Genomic DNA, 23634 nt, shown 5'->3' with positions numbered 1-23634 from the left:
TTTTAGAAAACAAATGGCTGCTTATTTCATTGGAGAAGAAAGGCATTGCATCTTTGCTACCTCCACATGCAGTACTGTAGCATCTCCCACGCTGCAAAAAACTCTACATCATGTTACTTAATTACTGGTGTGTTCCATACTGTGAAGAAATACATTTTCTTTGGGTTTTCTAATCTGTCAAAATAGTGCCTGGATGTAGACTAGGGAACTGTGGGCTTCTCACAGAAGTCGCTCACAAATGACAGCAGTAAGAGACTTCCCTGTTGCCAGGCGGGTGTCCGGCCTGTGTGGTCTAGCTCAGATGGACTCTTCTTCCCAGCGTTTGCCAGGCCGTATTGCAGATGTTGGCCAGATGTTGGCTTGCACTGTGCCCTCCCTGCTCCGGCTTGGAGTGTGGAAATGGAATGTTGGCGTGGATGCAGTTGGGAAGGGAAGTAGTGGCAGAGGTGGCATCTTCTCGTGCCTCTGCTGCAGGGGGAGAGGAGCCGGTGGGTCTCCATCTGCTGAACCTTCTTGATCAGTGAATGTGACAGGTACTTCAAGTGGCAGAGCTGCTACAGTCATCAAACCACTTACAATCCTTCCATATAATTAGACAGGAGAAGATCTGGTCATTTTATCCACTTTCGGACGCTGTGATTTCTGTCCCTCAGCTTGCCTGAACCCAGCTGTTTGTGACCAGGTGTCAAGGCAGGTGTTTGACTGGTAGTCTGTTAGCTCTTGGGCGGTGTCACCCAACACTAGGGCAGGTGCCGTAGGGACCTCGCTGACAAGAGGACATTATTGTTGCCATTGAAACTTTATTTTAACCTGGGCCCTCTGCAGGTCAGGCGGGTGCCCACTAATGCCCTCAGTCCTGTGCAGGGCAGGGCCTTCAAACGCAGGACTCCCTCAGCCCTCAGGAGCAGCGCCCACCCATGTCCCTGCCCTCCCTTAGGGGCCCTTGGAAAGGAGCAGTGGGCGTGTGACCACCAGCCCCAGGGGAAGGGGTGGGGTGCACCAAGGTGAGGAGCAGCCATGCCGGGCATCCAGGGGAATGGCTGTGGGGTGGCCACGATGCAGTCGGCCTCTTGGGGCTGGCTGGTAGGTAAAAGCTGCCATATCTTACAGCTGTCAGGAGCCCGTGACCTGGCTTGCCTGTTAAAATAGCTTTATATTATCATTTTTGCCAAGGATTCATTTGAACTAAGGCGGACTAAGGAAAGGTACAGTGCTTAGAAACTGCAATATGCAGTAGTATGGTAGGTGAGCCTGTGAGAGGCAGTGCACAGCCAGACTGCTGCTCTGGTCTCTGCCCGTGACCCGTGGAAAATACTCCCAGAAAGCACATAGATATAGGGTGCTTACAGCATCAGTTTCTCCTGGTTTGCCTTTCTGAATTTTACTGCTACATGTCTGGGGGCTTCTGAGGCTGAGGTAGTGCTTGCATGTTTCCATTTAAGAGTTTTTGCTGGTGTTTTCCATTACTTTATCTGATTTTTTTTTTTTTAACTAATTCCTACTTTCCATCTTTGCAACATCCTGGGGCAGTAAGCATAGAGTATTCCAATGTAATGCAGAATTTAATACGCTAGGGTGTGAAACCAAGGGGAAACTCGGTTTAGTTGAGGAATTCAGTTGTTTGTTCCCATCAAATCACAGCTGAGCTCCATTTATTCTGTTTTACATTGCGAATGCTCAAGTGAACTTTGTATCCTGCCACTATCTACAGTGCTTTCAGTGCCAGGGTCCTACACAATCTCCAATTTCCTCTTTATTAGTAACAGCCTCTTTCTTAGAAATGAAATTTCCCCAGCAAAAGTGAGGCAGAGAAAGCAAACCCTTTGGTGGACAATGATTGTGTAACTTAGTGAATCAGGATGGACTTCCATAATAACATGAATAGTCATTTCAGAAACAAATGAAAGAGATCATAGGGTAAGTTTTTCTTTTTTTTTTTTCCTTGGTGCTGAAGAAAATCGCTGTGATCTGTTGGTGTCTGGATCTAAGTTAGGTTTTTTGGCTGTATGTAGTTGTGGGGCATAATGATGGCCTGGTGATGATGAATGCAGTGTGAACACTTGGGTAGTTACCCTGTTATGAAGGAATAAGACACAAAGAGTTGTCCTTGTTACTGGAAATAATCTTTCCTATATGCTTTGGACAAATAAAAATCAAATTGTATGTTGTATAAGCTAGTTGTATGGCCATGGAAAGGAAACAGGCTCCATATGGAAAAGGAGAGCAAGTTTTCTACCTAATTATTTAAGGGGTTTTGTGTGTCTCTGAAATGTGCATTGGTAAATATGAGCTGACACATTTCTAGCAACCAAATTATAAATGAGTGGAAGACCTGAAAATGTCAGTTTCTTCCTTAGAAGCACTTCAGGATTTTTCTTTTCCCTCTCATACGTTCATTTCTTCCCTTGGGCAAATGAGTTTATTTAAATGTTTGTCTGTGTTTTTCATAGGGTATAATTGTTGACACATCTTGGAAGTGTCAGAGGAGATTTGATGTACTAGTATTTTTATAGAAAGTGTGTGTATGCATACCTTAAAATAACACAGAGATAAAAAGTAGTAAGCCAATCCTTTAAACTTGTTTCCATGTATATCTTGATACTGCCTAATCAGTTTTTTGTGTTGTGACATTTTTCATGATTAGCGGGGGAAAATATTAATCTGAAGGAGTTCAGAAAAAATAAAATAAATGAGCACCTTAAGATGAAAATATCAGGTACAGTAATTATTAGGCACAAGAACTATGTCATATCAGGTGATGGGGTAGTAAAAATGCTCCTCTGGTTTTGGAGAGGGCTCTGGAGTGCCAAGTGTCCTGTTGGTTGAGAAAAACATGTCTTCTACCTCGTTTAGATTCATAGGGAATCAATAATTTTTTGTTTTTTTTTCCCAGAGCTGTTGCACACTTAACTGTTTTCCTGGAACTGTAGCACAATATACACCCAGCCATATGTATGTGAGTCCCTTCTTGATGAAGCTGCATACACACGTCTGATCACTTTGTATCAGTAGGAACCAAAAGGAAGATCCTTATGAAAGGCCAGATTAGCTGAGGCAAAAAGTAATGATTCTGGTGATTTTTGTCATTTTCATGTCCACATTAGTGTGAGCTTGGACATCAGACTTCACAGTCTGTCACTGCTTACTCTTGACCTTCCTGTGTTTCTGAGGTGGTGGAAGAGTCAGTGACTGAGGGACAGTTTTCAGAAACACTGTACCTGGTGTAAGCTTGCAGGAGAGAATGGGAGGAAGTCATTGATGCATGGTGGGTAGAGAAGTGCAGGTGTATGTGTACACAGCTGAAACTCATCCTTACAGAGACACAGGTTGGACAACTAGAGAGACTTCACACTCTGTCATTGTGCTGGATTTATCTTGTCCTTGGAATGTAATTATTATGTTCTTATAAATAAAAGGTGCATCTGCTCTCTTAGTACAGCTCCTGTGGTTGTGCTACCTTTGTGCAGCCTGTCAGTCAGCAGTACTAAAATTTTTTAGAATAATAACACCCTCTACCCCAAGAATTAAATGCTGTTTTGCATTTTTAAACATATTCACCTGTAAGTGTTTTGGAATAGTGTAAAATGCTCACTGATGTAGCATGCTAACTCTGAGAAATACATGTCAGCACAGGGCAGTGCTGAAGCATATACTTAAAACACTTTGAAATCATAGTGAAGTCTAAACATAAAAGTACATGCTTTTTGGAATCTCTATGTTTGTTGTTAGCTGTTTTGAAATAAGGTTGTTATTTTTATACTCTAAAGAAAGGATAAGTTTTATTTTTTTTAAAAAAGAGTGAAGACTGGGAATACTTTAAGTATACAAACTGTATTATCTTTTGTTTTGTTAGCTGATTGCTGTTTATGATGAACAAGAAACTCACCATAAGACTGATGGCACCAATGGCAATTTGACAGACAGAAATAGCCCAGACTCTTTTGAGACGGAGGTGGCAACTCAGCTGGCGGCCTTTCAGCCCATTGGTGAGATTGAAGTGACTCCTTCTGCCCTAAAACTGGGTATGTATATCTTAAATGTTTTTTTTTTCTTTTTTTCTTTTTTTCTGTGAATGTTTTAGTCTGATTTTATATATTTAAAAGTTATGGGCTTTTTTAGCATCCCGTTGTCTGCCTTGGAATTCAGTGAATACAGTTCAGTGAAGGGCCTTGAGGGGAATGAGGAGTATGAGGAGTGCTTGAGATTACTTGGTCTGTTGACCCAGAGAAGAGAAGACTGAGGGGAGACCTCATTGCAGTTACAACTCCCTCATGAGGGGAAGAGAGGGGCAGGCACTGATCTCTTTTCCGGGAAGACCTGTGACAGGACCCGAGGCAATGGTCTGCAAGTGCATCAGAGGAGGTTTAGGTCAGATATTAGAAAAAGATTCTTCCCCCAGAGGGTGGTTGGGCACTGGAACAGGCTCCCCGGAGAAGCAGTCACAGCACCAAACCTGACAGAGTTCAGAAAGCTTTTGGACAATGTATTCAGGCATATGGTGTGACTCTTGGGGATGGTCCTGTGCAGGGCCAGGAACTGGACTTGATGATCCTTGTGGGTCCCTTCCAATTCAGCATATTTTGCGATTCTGTAAGGGTGAAAGCTGGACTTTTGAACCATGTGGACTGCAGCTGAGCATGGCAATTTTGCACCTGAGCCTTGTATCCTGCTGTATGTTCTGCCCATCCACACAGGTGGGATCTCTTTTTTTTTTCTCCCTTCTTTGACTGGGTAGGTTGCTGACAATCTTTCATTGTAAGAGTGCATGGGATGAAACCTGAGCAATGGATTTTCATATAAGAAAGTCATTGAAAAAACCCCAACATTTTTATTGATGAACCTGGGTTCAATGAGTGGAAAACTGCTGTGTGCAAATACTTTTACTGATTACCTGAGCTAGTGCCCTGTTTTGGGGTGGGAGGTGGAAAGGAGGAGATGCTGGTTGCAAACAGTTCAGCTTTTTGCCTTTGAAGAAGTTGTACAGCTGGGTCTGTTTGCCTTTCTCACTTTCAAGTGAGCAGACTGTCATTAAGAAAGGCTTCTGCTTAATTCCCTCTTACATCAGAGAGTCTACATGAACTGTTACAGCTCTGGTCCCCTGTGTTGTTTAAGTGTGCCTGGAAGGCCAGGAGTTCAAACACTGGTTTCCAATTATAAAGAGCTGGAGTCTTGTATGTTGAACACAAAGCAGTTTGAAATACTTTCTTGGATTGAAAGTAGGCTAAGCTGTCACCTAAGCACTAGATATAGAAGCTTTCAAAACCAGATTGAAGGTGAATGCTCTTACAGTCTGTCTGTAAAGCAGCATTAAGCAGATGAATAATGCTCGGGAGAGCTTTCTCTGCATTCCACCAGAGCCCATCTCCGAGTTCACCTCGTGTTCCCGAGTGCTGCTGGCGGCCTCCGAACGGTGTGCAATAAAACCTGAGGGTAAGGGGGTGGGGTTAGGATAGAAGTGCTGTCTCTAGTTGTGCTGCTCTCGTGGAGTAGTCCAGTTACAACTTCAGAAATAGAATGTTCACTGGTCTATTTTTAATTGTATTTTTAAAGGAAAATGCTAATTAACAAAAGAAATTTCTGCTAAAGCTCACTGGATGACGCTGTGTAGCTTAACTTCTAACAGAAGTCTGTACTCATTTTTATGCTTGATCTAGAAAATCCTGAAATTCAAGCTGCATGAGAATTTTTAGAGTAAAATTTCTGTGTTAATGTATCGCATCTGTTTTTTTTCTATGTTCTAGAATAGAAAGATCCTTTTCTATATTTAACAACACACAAGAATTTCTCATAACTAAAAATCTTGAGACAAGGCATTATTGACATAACTTGAACTCATGCATATTTGGCTGTGTTTTTGGTAAGCACGAGGTATTGAAAAGTTTGTAGCTCTAGGTTTGATGGTTGAGAGGTTTGCCACTTCATTTATTGCACATTTTTAAGTAGCACTGTGTTATCACATTTTAGCATGTTTCAGAAAGTAGAGATGGTTCTCCAAATACCTCTGAGCACTGTTTAAAAAAAAAAAAAGGTGGTTTGTCTAGCGTACTGTTGAGCATAGATGGAGGGTTGGAGAGAAGAGTACTTCAGCCTCACACAATTTTATGTAAAGCAGTTAAGTGCTGAAGCTCTTGAGCTCACCAGTAAGCTCCCACATAGTTGATTTCAGAGCATTTATAAAATCCTTATACTACAGAGCATAAAGGCGACAAACTAGAACATGAGAGGAGCAATTAGGGTTCTGTTTTGTTTTCAGTGCAATACTAACATATATTTGAAGTTAAATTGGGTGCTTGCTTCCTAAAAAAAGAAGACATAAATGTAATGTGTTTGTCTCATCAGTTCTGTTTCAGATTGGTTTATTTTACAAGGTAAATGTAAGATTTACTACCTGTTAGTCCCATAACTCAGTTTGTACTGGGAAATGTAATTGTTTTCTCTTCTGGATTTTACATCATGGTTTACAGTTCTTTGAACTTAATTTTTGCCTTTATCTTTTGTGTACAAGTCCCTGGACCTTAAATTATGTCCCTATTTCCATTAGAGGTAAATTGAAAAGTAAATGAAGAAATAGAAGGACAATTTGGTTGCATCAATATCATTGATGCATGAAACACAGTAGTCTGGCTTCCTGTCTAGTTATTGAATTGACTCCCACTTGCTAGCAGAAATAAATAATATTAATTTATAAAGCTGTTGTTATTTTAGGAGCAAGGATGTGATTGAATATATATGCAGCAAGTAAGTGTTGCTTTCCGTGATAGAGCTGTGCTTCAAGAACTGTCATGTGCTTACCTTTCAGAGTATTTTTCCAGAATGCCTTTAGGGAGGAAATGCAGGCAATCCATTGTTATATGAATTGTCAGATTGTGGAGCAATTTTGCCTGTTAAATTCTGTTGGATGTTTTGTAGTTAATGAAACCAGATCCAAAGTTTTATGTAGAAACAGTGTTCGGTTAGTGCTCTGCTTGGAGAATACGTAGTGCTTGATGCTTAATAAGCACATGAAACTAAACACTGTTGACGGTCATTTTACTTATTATCAAATTACTGTCTTAATACACAGTATATATCTCCTTAAAACAGTTCAGGAAATTAATCAGCCATCTGTTTTGTTTTCCCTGAAACAAAGACTTCTCTGCTTTTAAAGCTAACTCTGTTCTCAAACAGGTGAAATTGTGTGTTCTTATATTTAATTTAAGAAAAATTCAGGAAGACGTCAACTGTTTATGAACACTGTCTCCACTATGTCCCTAACATAAGGTGAGGTGCAAACATATTTGAGTGCCTCCCTGCTCCCCCCTCATAGCTGGATTATCAGGTGCTGTTGCTGACAGTGTCTTTTAATACTGAAAATCTTGGTGTACACGTTTCAGTTGACAATGAAATAAGTACAGTTCTGTTGTAAATAAAAATCCCAATTTGACAGAATATGTGATTGGGTAAAGAAAGCATTTCATGCTACAATACAAAGGGTAATAAAGCACCTGTTAATATATATTACAAAATTCAGAGAATCCCACAGCCATTTAACATGTCCAGGCAGCTGTTTGAAACGGTAAAGAAATTGATCTACTGATTTTGATATTTCTGTGGATGAGAACATTGAGACACATTTGTTAAGCTGGCAGCAGAGCTTGTCTTGTATTACTGTTTTTTGTGAGCAGAATTTCCCAGAGTACACTAATGATGTGGCCATGACAACAGTTTCTAAAGAATGATACAGGCAACTAAATGCTGAAAAAGATTACTTACATTTAAAAAAATGGAATGGAGGTAAACTTCAACATCTCTAACCCCAAATACTGTTGGGGTTCTTAATTTTACCGTGTTTCTTAGTTATGAAACTGTGCAAAGACAAAAGCTTTCACTGAACAGTGAAATCACAGTATGCTGAATACTTTGTAGTATGACTTCAGCCCAGGTGAATGTAAGGTAACCTACACCCCAGTGAAAGAGTTTATGGCCCTCATAAACCATCTTGTAATTTTCTGTGCACCCCTAAGCATGCCAATGGCCCTTCTGTTTTCCTTTTGCACCTAATACTTTACTGTTGTTTGCAAGTGGTTTTCCCCACATGGCAGGTCCTGGAACAGGAAAGGGGGAGTTATTTTCATTATGTCAATTTGTTTTTTCCTTTTCCGTCCATATGGGCAGGAAGGAGAGCACTAATTTATTTACAGAGTATCCATCTTATGGACAAGTCACTCTGAGCTGGGAATGCCTTCGTGACTGGCTGTGTTTCATTTGCTTCATTTGGTAGGTGATGGTCGAGTGCACACAAACTTAGTTGTTGCTTTTCTCTTGCTCGTCTCCTTGGTGTTAAGTAGTCAGGATTTTGCCTGGAAAAAGGCAGTATTCAGTGATACTTGTTGCTTCTGAACACTAAGGTAGGGGGGAAAGTGAGGTATATGTAGGTATCTCTGGGATTTTTTTGGTTTTATTTTATTTATTCTTTTTCCATTTCTTTGGGAATTTGGGAATCCTGAAGTTTTCTGAGTACAATCTGGAAGCAGATATAATTAGGTTGCCTTGTTGACTATTACAATAAAATTAGGCTCTTAATGAATTTATGCCTTTTACTAGTGCTTATTTATAGTTGAGGTTAGATAAAGAAATAACTGCTTATAACAGTTACTGATGGCAGGTTAAAAAATTCTCTTGTAAACTACAGGAGTTTAGCTCCTCCCGTTGAAAGCTTTCACTACTAAGTAGGGCAAGTGTCCTGTTTTTCCCATTGAAAGGTCTTATTTTAGTATTTCAAATTTTGAATGCCTTGGTTTTATGGCAAATCTCTGAGATCTTCTTCTTTTATATGTACACCTTCTCCCATCTGATCAATGTTCTAGGCAAGTGGAAGACTTAGGTGTAAATAATGGTTGGAATAGCTAATTATGGTCTCTCTCCTAAAATAAGCTTGCATGGCAATGGTAGTTGGAGTTCAAGCTACATTGAGGCACTTGTGCTTTTGAGCAGTCAGTTCTTTTGGTTCTGGACATCTTATGTGGTGTCTTTGCCATGGGCATTTTTTTCCTGAAAACAGAGATTGCTGGGAATACTTCAACTCTCAGAAGGTCTAGTTAGTACAGGATAACAAGAGTATTAAGCCTAGAAAGTTTTGGGTTTCCATTTTGATGCAGTTGTTGATGTTCTGGCCATGTCTTTTTAACATTTGGAAAAGGTTACTATCCACTCTTACAGTAGAGAATATACTCAATTAGCTTAATGTATTCCTGTGGGTTTGGGCTTGCTCTGGCTTAAACTGTGCTTCGTGGGATTGTTTAAAACACTTACTTTGAATGGCCCTTTGTGTTTGGGTGGCTAAGTCAGTCAACAGAGGTGCTTCAATTGGCAGTGTCTTAGTTTGAAGTCCAAGGGACTTGAAGGGAAGGTTTCTTCCAGGAGTTTTTGGCAGTTTCTCCCTTGATAGGTCTGACAGGGCTTAAATTGTTGCCTCCAGGGTATGGATGTTGTCCATTTCTGTGTAACTTCAGAGCTCAGAAAGAATTTCTTCTCTTTCTCATCCTCTTTGAAGTGGTAGCATTGTAAGTAGGCTTGGGGGCATTTTAAACAGCATGTATTTGATTAGTCCTTTTTCAAGTTGGTGTTGAGATACTCTGGATATACAGACTGTGTTTTTAAATACAGAGGAAACCTCGTGATTGTGTTTAAGATTTATGAAAACATATGATGTGAAGCTATTAATTTGATAAACAAAATGTTACTAATGTCTTGTACACAGCATACGTGCTGTGTCAGAGTAAGTAGGACAGACTCTTTTTCTTACATAAAAGCTATTCTTTTCATCTTGATCTTACAATGTCAGTTTATTGGCTGAGCATTCTGATGTTTGTCAGTACATGGGAGTGTACTACATGCATATAACAATTCTCTCCTGCATGATTCCAAAAAAAACTAACATTTTGAAATTGGTAAGTTTCAAAAGAAAGGCATTATAGAAGCACATGCTGCCTTCTGTGATTTGAGGGACTACTGTTTATTTCCTCAAGGAAAATATAAATGTATTCTCTTCCAGTGTCCTGGAAGGTTGCTCTCATAGTGATATCATCAAACATTGCCCTATGCTGTTTGCCATAGGTGTTGTGAGGATGACACTGTACTTGATAGATTTTTCTCCTCTGCAGCACTCAGTGTAATCTGCTTTAAAAGAATTGTGATGATCAATTCAAGTCTACTTGCATTTCTAAAACAAATGGTTTCTGTTCTCATGCAAGCTAAAGGTTTAAAGATGACTTTTCATTTCAGTCAGAGTGGAAGCTTGGTATATTTTGACCTCATGACTTAAGCTTGATCTTTCTCAGTTGTCCTTGATTCATGGAAATGAGTTTTGCTTTATCTTTGTATTGCAGGAAAAGAATACAGTAATGCTTTCTGTAAAGATATATATATATAAAATTTCTACGTGTTTTTCTGTCTTTGGGATGCCTGTTTACAAAACAAGCCACTTTCCTTCCTTTCACTATACCCAGGAACTTAATACTAGTATAGGTAATAAATTTATGTGCATAGTTGGTTACCAAAGAATCCCTTTTCTCTTTAATAGCCCTTCTGTCTCTGATTTCCCTAAAGATTATTTCTCATCAGTTATTCCCTCTGTCTCTATTCCCTTTGCACTTGGTTTAATATGCCTTACTTTGGAGTAAGAGGGGTATCCCCATGAAAATATGTTAAGGAGGGAGAAAAATATTTTTCCATCACAAGTTACAGACTTTTCTGCAGTAACTCTCTAGCTGAGATGTTAATTTCCAGCCTTTTATTGCCTCAGGGAAGGTTTTGGGGAAGGTAATGAATGGGACTTAAAATGATGGAATAAATTCTGTTACAAAAGGCAACGGTGCCTTTTGACACCCTTTATTCGATGGCAGTGTTTTTCCTCAGATTTGTCTGTTTACTGATTTTGTGATGTTGCTCTTTTTGTGAGTATTTGTCTATCGTTATGATGCGTAGCTAGTTTCAGAGGTAGAGCTCTTAAGGAACAGACCAACCCACTTGGTAAGCTAAATATTTGCAGCTGAAGGCTTTGAAAGGCTGGAGTGTAATATCCCACTGGAAAGCTGCAGTGCCACCTCTGTCAGTATGCTCTAGTGCTGGGTAAGGCAGAGGAGAGTGTGGCTGTTTATAATTCCCTGCAGTACTCTGGGGTGTATTAGCTCTGAGGCAATATGGCAAAATGTGTATTTCAGGTGGCAAATGAGCCTGTGAAGCCTGGCTGATTGATAGTTTGAAATTGTTCATGTTAAAAGAAATAAGAGTTCAGCTAAAAGCCTTGAGGTAGTAGATCACCTTTTTTTTTCCTTAAGGAACCAAACTAATACATTTTTAATGCTTTTTTTTCTGCATGGTTTATTCACTAATGATTGTTTACTGTTGTCTTCCGTATGAACATGTTCCTGTATACAGATGAACTATCTTAATGAAAGCCATTATTAAGGAAGTTACAAATAATTGTTAAATCATTCAGTTTACCCATTGCCATGTAGTTCTTTCTCATTGCTTTCTATCGAATTTACCCTTTCAAGAGCCTTAGTTAACAGTTCATTTTTTGTCCCTCTTCTTTTAAGTGCCACTTCAGATTATGATTGTTTCTCACAACAGATATCTAGAATATCAGCCAATTAAAATGTAGAGTTGTGGTATTTACTTGCTACACCTGAGCATAGTTGCAAAAAGATGCATCTCCCTACCAATATGTTGCACAATTTTCCCAAAGACCCACTGGCTGTTGATTTATGTTTTTCTTTCTTCTTAAATCATTACTTCATTAGAGTGAGGTCTGTTTACTGTAGACATTAAGTGAAAGAAGGATGCAGTATCTTCACTGGAAAGATAAATCCTGCAGAGTATTTTCGTGATTTCTTCTCCAGCTTCCTACAAAAAGGGACAGGTAACCCTCTCTGACTGAGTCCTTTTTTAACTTTTCTGTAGAAATAGTCATCTTACCATTTTAAGTATTAAGACAGATCAGTAGGGAGTGATTATTGAATCTCCTCACCATGTAAAAACTAGAGTATCAAACCAAACTATTGTTCGACAGATTACAAAGCAAAACAACCCTAAACTGATTTTTTTCATGAATCATTCAACTAAACTGTGTAATTTGATTTAACACACCAAAAATCAATGAATTATAATAGGATTAGACAAATTCACAGGAGGTGCTCACCAATGTCTGGAAATATGTCCAGATAACACACAGATTTGGAAATATTTCAAATGTTATTTTCTGCAAGCTGGTGGGATACAACACTGTTATGCTTTCTCCCTGAGTCTTTACTAACACTGCTGGATGCAGGATACTGAGTGAGGTGGATCCACTATAGCTGTTCTTATGTTCTTAATCCTTGAAACCTTGCTGAAAGTTTCAACATCAGGAGGTTTCACTATTTTATCTAAATGTCCTTTAAAATCATCAGGAGGAAGTTTGAAATTTGAGACAGAAACTAGTTTACCATGACTGGAATAGAAAATAATAACAGTAAGACATCTCTTATTAAGGAAAGGAAAACCAGAAAAGGTTCTTAATTTAAATCATATATATAAAACACAGTTCATATTTAAATATTACAAAAATATACTAATGCTGTAATTTGTGATTGTTCTTTAAAATACCATTAAAATTTTCAAAAAAATTTATTTTACTGCTCTGCTACTAGCAATAAAATGCTGCCAAAGTGATATTCAAGCTGTACAGTTTAGCTGCCAAAGTTTTAAAGAAAATTAAATCATTGAACCGTGGAAAAGTGACTGCATAAGCACCTCTAACTGATGTTAGCTGAAGTGCTAAACCAGCTTTTGGCAGCGTGGCCTCTTTTGCAGGTGCACAGAATATTTTCTTTGTGTCAGTTTATTCAACTAGTACAGTTCATTAAGTATTTCATTTGAAGTTGAGAAATGGACTGGGAATTGAAATAGAAGAAATACTTATTTTCACCTTTTAATCTGTGAATAAAAATGAGGTGCGAGAGTCTGAGATCTATTAGTTTTAAAATCTTATAGGATATATTACCCTAAAATGATTTATTTAAATTCAGTAACTACAGGTAATATGTGCTTAAAAAAACCCAGTCTGTTTAATAAGATGAACACTTTTTGCTGTGTCCAGCAAGGTGGATGACTGAGACAACTGGTGGTTTTAAGTGTATCCAGAGTTTAGTTTCTTTTGACATCTGAATGTCATTTAAAAGATATTAAATTTTAAAAAATAACCAACCAAAGCAAAACCCCAAACCAAAAACCCAACTCCCAAAACAAACCAACAAAATAAGCAGACAAAAAAAGTGTGTACGCGCGCATGCACTTAGGGAAATTCTAATGTAAGACAATTTTTTCCCTCCAAATAATAATTAAACCCCAAACTGTTTGAAGTGGCTGTAATTTTTGATCTTGTATCTGAAGCTGTGAATTGGAGGATGTCCATCATCAGTAGATGCAAAATAGTTGTGTGATTCATAAAGACGCTTCACTTGTACAAGAGTAAGAGAAATCCTGGCCCACAGTGGAAAGTGCTGATTGTCTTTTGGAATAACCAGTGTATTATCACGTGACTCCTGATCAGTCTGCCCAGCAAAGGAAGGAGCTGCACACTTTGCTTGAGCTTGAATTGGGAGGAAAAAAATCACAACTCCCTGTTGTGAGCTGTTTGATCCATATGCCTGGAGGATTCTGCTGCAGCTCCTTCCCCTCTGCTCAGTCTCTTCCATGTGGTACCTGTAGCCAGGACCCTTTGGAGCAGAGTCATGGTGCTCCCAGGACTCCAGTAAGTCTACATGCTCCCTGTCTTCTGATGAGGAGCTGAAAATAGGGGCACTCTGTTGATAGAGAGGATCCTGAAGTTCTCATGTCTGGCATGTGTTGTGACCTTAAGTGCACGAAGAGAATACCTGGTTAAGATCCAAACTCAAGTCCTGTCCTTCAGCTGGAAATTTTTTTGAGAAGAATTTTGAAACGAGAGGAAAGTATTGGCATTATTTGTACGTATTCTGTAGATGAATATATGTCTTAGTGCCTTAAGAGGAAAAGCGGTTAACTTCTTATCATGGGGATGTAGATTTTGATCCTGAAAATGGGATCTAGATAAACTTTATTACTGAAATAATGTATGTAGGTGATTCTTGCACGTCTGTCTTTGAAACTGCAAAAGCTGTAAACATTCCATAATTTTTTCATTAGGCCCTGTTTCTGACAACAACCAGACTAAAGAAATTTCGTTCTGGTCATAAAAACTGTCAGAACAGTTCTTGACTTCATAACTGAAATCTGACTTAATATGTTACAGCACATGCAACTGGAGAAAGTAATTATTTTGAAATACCTGGCACTGAGGAACACTACCCCAAAACAATACCTGTTTAAAGCCATTGCTGAGTTTTACTTGTAGGCCATTGCTTTAATTTTAGTTTGTAAGAAAAATTACACGTTATTTAGAGTGATAGGGAAGTACTTTGTTCTGCACTGGGTTGATATGTAAAAGACAGTCCTTGCTGGAAATGGATTTTCATCTGTTTGTAGATTTAAGTCAGTTGTCTTAACCATTACATCATCCTAGTTCATTAATCTAATCTTGTATCCATGGGAATTTAAAAAGTGCAGTGTGCACTTTGGGAAGAACAGATAGCTTTAGATTTGAAATTGTATTGATAGGTGCTATTACGAGCAATTTGAGTTAGCTGTAAACAGAGAAGTCACATCATCAGAGCGTTACATATTTAAGAAATAAAAGAAGCTGTACAGTCCTATCACAAGGTAGAACATACAAGCTCATGTCAGGTACATGTGAAGTACATGGCAGAACCATTACATGATGCCTCAGGTGGTGGTAAGCAATAAATCTGAAGGTGACCAAATTTACTCACACTGATTGCTCAGTGCTCTCAAAAAGCACTGAGTGGAAGTCTGTATGCCTGTTAAGGTGAAAATTCTCTGATAAAAAGAAGAAAAATAAGCATATATTAATGATCTTCTATGTATTTAAATACAAATTAATATCTTGCTGTAATTTTGTTTCCAGTGCCTGACTTGTTTCATAACAGAACCAGTTTAGAAGTAATTTTTACTTCTCGGTTTACATGCTGGTTGTTCATTTGGTATCTGTTCAGAGCTCTTCCAGCCAAGAACTGTCTATGTTGAAGTGCAATTTCACATTTGTGTGTGCATGCATATAGTATTTATGGTGTTTTGTTTCAACTCTGACTTGAAATGTTGTTATGATTTGCTGAGAAGGAGCTATGAAGAAATATTTGGAGGTATCTGCAGGTAAGAAAATAATTTGTTTGTCTGTCCTGGCAGATGTAATTTGGAAGCAGGCAGCAGAGTGATTGTCATTGGTATGGCCTTCAGCAGCTGACAGGTTGATACACACTTGATGAACAGCTCCTTTCCCATCATAGTCAGCATTTTTATATTCACGAATTTAAAATTATGACTTTAACTGTGTAGGTGATTTACTGTAAAATCTCTTCTACCCACTTATGGTATTCTGTCCAAGTGTCTAGTTTGTTCTCCTCCGAAATAATTCTTTCTTGTTACCTGGAAAAACAAACAAACCAACCTCAAAATGTGTTATGCTACTGTCACTGATGCAGTAGCACAACAATGCACATCTGTTTGTGCTTCCTGTGTTCCTTGGTGTGTCAACTTACCTAAAATCATCTGAGAGTGTTTGCATCCAAAGCAATGCTAAAATCGATTTTCAGTACATATCCTGACTGCATTATAGATAGCTCAGCCTACCAAAAATGCTCTTGGGTGATAAACTCTCGTTGTCTTCACCATTTTTCTGAATTTGTCCCAGTAACAGCAACCTACAACCTAAATCTCAAAGAATAAAGGGATTCAGACTGGGGGTAAACTGTGCTTTCATGAGCTAAGAGACTTTAGAGCAAATGAACAAAATTAAGGAGGGATAGGAATAATCTTTTTTTGTCATATTGGTCACCCTGAGCAGTAGTCAGCTGTCTAAATTTAGGCCTTAAATTTGATGCCAGAACTCAGAGCCTAGAAACCCTGCAGAGCTTAGGGGGACATCAGCAGGGACAACTGGAGCACCAGAGTTCCCCTGACCATGTTCAGATCCTGAACTCCAGACCTTGCATTGTTTGCCTGCAGTTGCACAGTGTTCTTAAGCCCTTCACTTCTGGTTAGTCAGGTTCCTCCTAACATCAGATGATGATTTTTGAACTGCCAAAGGGCATAAGTGAGGCAGAGCACACTCCTGTTCAGGGTATGTTAATGCCTGTACACAGCTTTTTTAGGGAAATTTACAAGCTAAACAAACTAAGAAATAGGGTTACATCTGGTATGGAGATGTTTCTTTTGCCATTGTGTTGATACAAGTTTTAATTGTGTACAAATTGCAGAACTTCTCTCCTCTGTTTTGTGGTTTTTTTTTCCCTAATGCAACCAATTTAAATTTAAGTGTGGTTTCTACCATATGCTTGTTTCAGCCATATTTGCAGTTAAAAAAAAATATTTCCAAAACATAAGAGTTCAAGGAAAATACACTGTTAACCATGAATCTGTGTAGATACTTATTTTTGAGGGTGATACTAACAAAAGGAAAAGATTGATTTACAGTCGAGACTAGGTGATAGAATTTACTTTAAGGAAGGAAAAGTGCAGGACTTTATCTCATCAACTTTGTCAAAGAGTATGTATTGTGAATAAGGCTGACACATCCATGTGTGCTTAGAAGGTGCTGTGATACCATAGTAAAAGGTACATGGTGCAAATTTTGAAAGAAGGGGAAGCACACCCTGAAGTGATTGAGGTTAAAAGCTGTCATCATGAGAAAAATTTTAGTCTTGAACATGTGTTTGAATTTCTTTGTCCATAAACTTGTGATGCAATGCTGCAAGATGAGGATGACTGTTTCTTTAAACTGAGTTCCTAAGTTTAAAATACAAAGTGCTGCTCTGGACAAAATAGTAGGGTTTGTAAAAAAAATGTGTTTCTATGATCAACTTGGTATGCAGGAAGGAGTTTCTGTGTGTCTCATCATTCAGAGGAAGATGAATTTTGTGTTTGAGCTTACACTGGTTGTTATAAATGTTCAGCACAAATGCAAAGCGTGAGTAGAATAACATGGAAGCACACTATGACAAAAGGAAAGCAGTAAGGAAAAAGGCAACATTCTGTTTCCTGACAGAAGAAAATGTCTGATAGAATCTCTTAAGAAAATGTGTATAATTGTCTATAGCGTGTCTGTAATAAATAGTATTGGTGATGGTTTTTCATTACATTTTATCTATGTCTAAGGAAGATGGTGATGAACAAATTCAAGATATATATGTATAATGGATGTGGTTTGGCTCCTGAGTCAGGCTGAGTCCTGGGCAGTGGGATTTGGGAAGGTTTCTCTCTGGAGTGCCAGGGAGCATGCTTGCTTTCAAGAGACCCGAGTATGCAGTGTAGAGGAGGCGGGGAAAGGCTGGAAAAATAAAGGAGCCCGTAGTAGAAGTGCAGGCTGGAATGCTGTTCTTGTGGCAGGGAGCAACCTGAGCCACAAAGGAGATGAGGGGAGATGGAGGAGAGTGTGTCAGCTCAGGGAACTGCTGAGAATTGCTGTCTCGTGAAAGATGATAAGGGACTCTCCCTGCCAAGGAGGAAAGTACCACTTCTTCTCAAATCTTTAATCCGATCTTCCTATTTGCTATGTGTTTTCTACTATTAGAGAGAACACCTTGGTTCAATTTATTATTGTCTAGTAAAAGGTTGGTTTTGTGTTTTTGTGGTGTGTGCATGTAAAACAATAAGGGCCAGAGGGACTGTTTTGTATAATTTTAGCTAAAGACTACAGCTGACTTATTTCACAGAGATGTTATGATGTGTGATATTTCTGTGCAAGAAATTGTTAGATGTCTGTAAATACATTTTAAAAAAATGAAGAAAATAGACTCCGGTTTTCTCTTCAAGAAGAAAATGATGTGTAGGACCCTAAAATTTGCAGCATATTGGGAGAAAAGAGAAAGCATTATAGACAATAGCCAAAAAATCCAGTTGTTTTTGTGCAAGTAGGGAAGCATTCCAGATGAGCACCATAAATTTCATAGCCTCATAGCAATAAGCAAAAACTTGCAAGAATAAAAAGAGAGCAAATAGCTGCAGGGCCATCTTCCCAAACTGGAAAACAGTATTCTTTATAATCCTGCTACTCCTTCAGACTTTGGTTTCATAGTTTAGACAGCTGTAAATTGAAAATTGTCATTTTGCTTCAGTTTCTCTGGAAAACAGTGACAAAAAGCAAGTAAAAGGAGATCTCAGAACTGAGGATGGAGAATGTAGTAAAAACAGCATCTTGCAACAGTCAGCAGAGAGAGCAGAGAAGTGCTGAAGTGGTGTGAGACAGGAGACATCGTCTTTCACCTGCTGGGGCTGCGAGGAGGCCCTGGAACAAATGGGGGTCCTGTCTCCCAGCAGTCATGGTGATAGGTCCTTCATCTTTCTCTCAGCCAGAGGAATGGGAAAGAAACGAGGAGCTGGTTGTAGAAGATAGCTCAGGAAAAAGGCGAAATCTGATTTCAGAGTGTTGGCTTTGGTAGAGGGAGTGAGCTTGATATAAGTGATTTTTTTTTTTTTTTGGTTTTTGGATGGGATGACTTGTCCCCCTCCCTTTGTATCTTTGGTCTCTTTAGTTGAATGTGGGGAATTTTTTGTAGCCTCTTTGAGTTTCTGTGGATTTTTCATTGTGGAAAAAGGAGAACAGAAATGAGGAAAGGGGCTGGAATGGTGACCTTGAAGAGTGTAAGGAACTTTTCATGTTTATGTCAAAAGGAGTTGGAGACTTAATTATATTGAATCACACAAAAATGTCTCAGGATCTGTTGTGTTGAGGAGAGACTGAAAATTGGATACAGGCCACCAGAAACACTTTGGTCATATATAGAAAAAATTATTTTAACGAATAAACATTTATCTTAAAGAACAGAGTAACTTAAAAACCCAATGTTTCTTGGGTTTAGCTTTTATATACCTTCTTATCAAGTGTGCCTAGAGAGGAAACAAATTTCTCTTAAGCTTCATGTGAAGAATGGGAATATTTGAGTGGAGAGATTTGGTTCATTTTGACATACTGACACATTTGGAAAATCACACAAAATGAATAAGTTTGGTGACCAAACCCTTTCTGCAGAACCTCCTTGTAAAAACAGGCATAGCTCTTGGTGCAAAGATGGTAATCACTTGGTACAAAAAACAATATTCACCTTCTGATTTTTAAGCATTCCCTCAATACCAGGACACAAATTTAAGTCTTACTTTTGCTTTTCTTACTGATTTCCTGTGGAAGTCAGCACAGAAGGGATTACCTGCATATAAAAACTGTTGCTCTCTATGAGGAAGGGTAAGATCATTAGGTTCTCTAGTTGTTCCTCAACGTCAGGTGCTGGTATTTATTCCAACTGTAATGACAAAGATGTGCTGAAAGTGAATGTGGTACAGATCACTCCAGCTTTGTTAGCATCTAATGAGGAAACTGTTGCATGTTCAAACTCCTTTTATAGATCTAGTAATTATGGCTGTCATCAGCCCCAGCCACTATAATTAGTATTATAACTGACAGCTATAATCTTAATTTCACTCACTTGAAACATTTGAAGAATTACTGTCTTAGACCAATGTTCTATAATTTTTTTGTGATTTTGCCTATAAATTAATTACTTGGGAAAGGTTTGGAGGAAAAAAAAGGGATTTTTGGTTGAATTTTATTTTGGATAATGTGAAAAATTCCCTTCTCGTATTCCTAAAGATGTTTTCCCTCTCAACCCACCCAGAAGTTTTGCAAAGGATGTTCTGTAGTGTACTCTGTTAACTGGATGACTGTGTTGCTAGAAGCTGCTGACTGGTCTTTGAGGTTATTCCCAGAAAGCACATGAATAGACATGAATACTTGTTAAGTCTAATTGAAGATGCCTGCAAGTGGAAGCTGTTTAATCTATAACTTTTCTCAAACAACTGCAACTGCCTGTGTCTGTTCCCTGGCAGTCCTGGCAGTCAGGAGTGGGAGACAGATCTGCTGTAAATGAAATTTCTTCCCCCTCTTTATATCTGTATTTAGGCCATTTCTGCACAGCCAGCCCAAGGCATGTTAGATACTAAATGAAGTTATTGTAGGGAGTTATCCTTCAGCTGCCTCTTGTGCCTGATCTGTCATTTGATCTGCCTGATCCTCTGCCTCAGGTTAGGACAGCACAGGGGGTGTGGTGGTGATGATGGACTATTGCATCTTGTGTCCTTATGGGAATAGAATTTGTGACTATGTACATGGTCATGCCATCACAGTCACACTGACCTTCTATATAGGTTAAATGTGGGCTTGTGTAATTGGTATGGGGAAGACAAGCAGTTGCTCAGTACAGCCTTTGGCTGTACACCAGGAGAAACCAAGGAACAGTTGAAGATGAGATTGTGAGATCCCAGTTTGGTGGATTAATGCAGAATAGCACAATGAGAGCTGTCCTTAGTGGGGAGTGAAAGTCTTGAGTCCATGTTCTTGAGTCCACTACCAGTTGTAGGAACTAACAATAGTAGCTAGTTCTTCCTGTGTTCACAGTTATTCCTCAGACCAACCATATGATTTCCCTGACAGAACCTGAAGGTACATGTGGCCACAGATACGTGCAACTACTCATTAGCTTTTCTGAGAAGGTGCCTTTTTCTCCTGTTTGTCAGGAGTTTTTACCTAACTTAGCAAGTCTGCATAACAGTGCTTAAAAGCGTTATCATTTCTCTAGCTTAGTAAATACTAAATGGCACAACTATCAAATCTAGTCATTTAACAGGTGGATATTACCACAGATAAGGTTATATTTAAGTGCTGCACACATCTCTTATTTAAACCACATGAAGCTGTCCCTTGTGCTTATTTAGCATCCTTGAACCATTGCATTTTATTTTGTCTCATAGGAACGCCACTTCTGGTGCGAAGGAGCAGTGATCCAGCTTTGGGGGCACCTGCTGATTTCCCAAGTGCTTCTCATCCCAGTGACCACAGTCTCAAGCATGTCGTGGCAGTAGGTGTCATGCAACTCACCTTTTTCTTAAGACTAAAAACTTTTCTTACCTGTTGGTATATAATAGTTTTATAAGCTATATTTGGATCGATAACAAAATGCATCATACTTGTTTTCTGTAAAGGAAATAATTTCCTCTGGGAAAAATGGTTATTTCACGTGGTACAATCAATTAGCAGTGGTTCTGCTAATCTCTAAAGAGATTTACTTAAAGCTGAATGGTGACATATGACTCTGGAATGTAAACTGAACTTTTAGGAATTTTTCATTTGTTCAGGATTGTATTGTCCAGTTTACTGTTGCTTCTTTGTTCCTGCACCCTTTTTCTCATGGCATTTCTGTCATCTTTGATACCCAGGCTTTTCTTTATCTCACTTTTCCTGTTTTAACATCTGACTCTTCCCTTTTGAGGACAAATTTGTTTATTTCAATATAGTTACTACTAAATATTACTGGAAAGCCATAATTAGTGAGGATGCAGTAACTCTTAATCAGATGTTTTTGCAGGCTGTCTTTAGTCTTCTAAAAGTGATGCTGTCTTGGTCACATTTGGGCCACATGTTTCACTTTGCAATTTTAAGATCTGAAGCTTTGTGTTTGTGTGTGGGGAAGGTGTTCCTACATTACTTAAAAAAGATGGAATTCTTTAGAACCTCTGAATGACAGCTGGGACACAAGTGTATCAAGCAGAATAGAGCTATTTTTTGGTGTTTACCTAGAAAGCTCTGGTGAGTCTACTGCTCTACTTAAGACCACATGAATGCTGGCTTAAATGATGGCGCTGCTTTCATTTGCTTGTGAAATTTATGCCTTTTCCCCTTTAGCTTCTCCACACAGTGTTGTAGTTCACTCCCTGACCCCAGCTGTGCAAAGCAGTCTGTTACTGTTTTGTTTCAAAGCAAAAAACCACTCAGAAACCCCCAGTCTCTTCATTTGGTGCAAGGGGGATATTTCAGCATCGATCACAACTAGTTTATAGCAGGGGGCCACAAATGGCTGTATTGGCATGTTAGTGAGTGGGAGGAGACAACTGGAGATGGGAACCTTTCAGCTGAAGGTGTATGTAAGACAACATTTCCAGTTAAGTTCATGTGAATAAAGGAAGTAAATACAAAGTCAGTTGACTTGCACATTAATGATGTTATGTGGATCTCAGTCTAACACTGTAATTCTGAAGGCCAACACAGGATTTTGGTTGGCTGTTCATTGTTCCTCTTTGCATGGCCAAATGCATGTGCACCTAAATTTTTTGCATGCACTTTCTTTTACAATGGCTTGTGTTATTCACTAAGTGGTGCAATTTTAATAGTCCCAGTGACTCTCCAAGTACATTATGATGTTAAAGGAGGCTGAACTTTGTCAAAGTCCTGCATCATTTGTCAGACTTGTTTGAGCTGAGAGGTTTTTCATGATGTTTGCTGCAAGCATTTACATATTAATGAAATACTGACTTAGTCTGATAAATGAAGGTACAAAGAATACTTGGTTAACAGTGCAGATTGTACACGCTTTACAAAGTTGAGAAATATATGAAGTGAGTATGTCAGTATGTGATGCTATGGTATTTATAACCATGAAAATGGAAAAAAAAAATGGAAAAATAAGTGAAATCTGTTTGATTCCAGGACATGTTTTGAATGCTTTATGTTTGACCATCAAGGAGAGAAAGATAGCGTTTTGTTGAGTTGGTTTTTTTTTAGTATAATTTTAGCGGTGACAAGTGCATTTTATGCCATTACATGAGAATTGCAGTAATACTTGGAGGTTAAAACCTCACCATGCTTCACTGACTTGCATCATTACACAAGAATCCTCTAGGCCTAAAGGAATTCTCTATGCCTAAAATACAGAGCATCCCTCTGTCAGCTATAGGGGTGACAGTCAAAGCTGGGCAGGTAGCAGGGATGGAGAAGAAATTTTTTTTTTATGTATCATGTAAGGGCTGGGAGGAAAGGCCCAGAAGGTTGAAAGTTTGTTTGTTTGTTTTTTAAGTGAAAATCAGTTATAGCAAAGTATATTATGCCAGCTCTTATTTTTGCAACAGTACCATTTCTAAAACTCTGATCGTCAATCATACTGAAATATGCTTTGGCTTAATGTTCTGGGAAGCACAGAAAGCTTAAATAACATAGGTTATATTAGGTACAGATTGTTTTAAAACATACAGAAAAATCAATATCTGACAAATGAAAAAACATGGCACGAACAACTGAACCCTGCATTTTGAATATAGCTATGCTCTTTCACGCAAGTGTTAAAGCAGTATTTAGAGAAAATTCATTTGTTCTGTACATTGCTGCTGGAAATTTAAAATTACTACTGCATTTCCTTTGTCACAGAACAGTGGTTTTTTCACATTAAACTGCTTCCTTGCAGTGACACGCAAGTTAGAAAACCCAGAGCTGTTGGTAGATGAAACATTTTTCAGTGCATGTAGTGAAAATTAAGTCTCTGTATTTATGCCACAATTATCTTAGCAATTATTTTGTAATTGAAACTGACTTTCATAATTAGCTTAACTGTTTTGGCACTTCTGGTATTTTGGTGTTTGGCACATGTGCAACTGGCAGTTCAGTTCTGTGTAGAAATACCTGTAGTTAGACTGTGTGCT

At 38.6% G+C, this 23634-nt stretch overlaps 1 protein-coding gene across 1 annotated transcript in view; it reads left to right on the top strand.

Annotated features, from left to right (window-relative positions):
- PARD3B (par-3 family cell polarity regulator beta) overlaps positions 1-23634 on the top strand; it is a 371837-nt gene that overhangs the window by 88461 nt on the left and 259742 nt on the right. The window contains exons 3-4 of the mRNA XM_018071589.2: positions 3854-4022; positions 20917-21023. Coding sequence (XP_017927078.2) covers positions 3854-4022; positions 20917-21023 — 276 coding nt within the window. The remainder of the gene's footprint in view (positions 1-3853; positions 4023-20916; positions 21024-23634) is intronic.

This window comes from Manacus vitellinus, unplaced genomic scaffold, assembly GCF_001715985.3.
Source record: "Manacus vitellinus isolate BGI_N305 unplaced genomic scaffold, ASM171598v3 scaffold_20_pilon, whole genome shotgun sequence".
NCBI lineage: Eukaryota > Metazoa > Chordata > Aves > Passeriformes > Pipridae > Manacus > Manacus vitellinus.
Note: the sequence above shows the minus strand (reverse complement) of the source record. Positions and strands in the feature narration are given on the sequence as shown.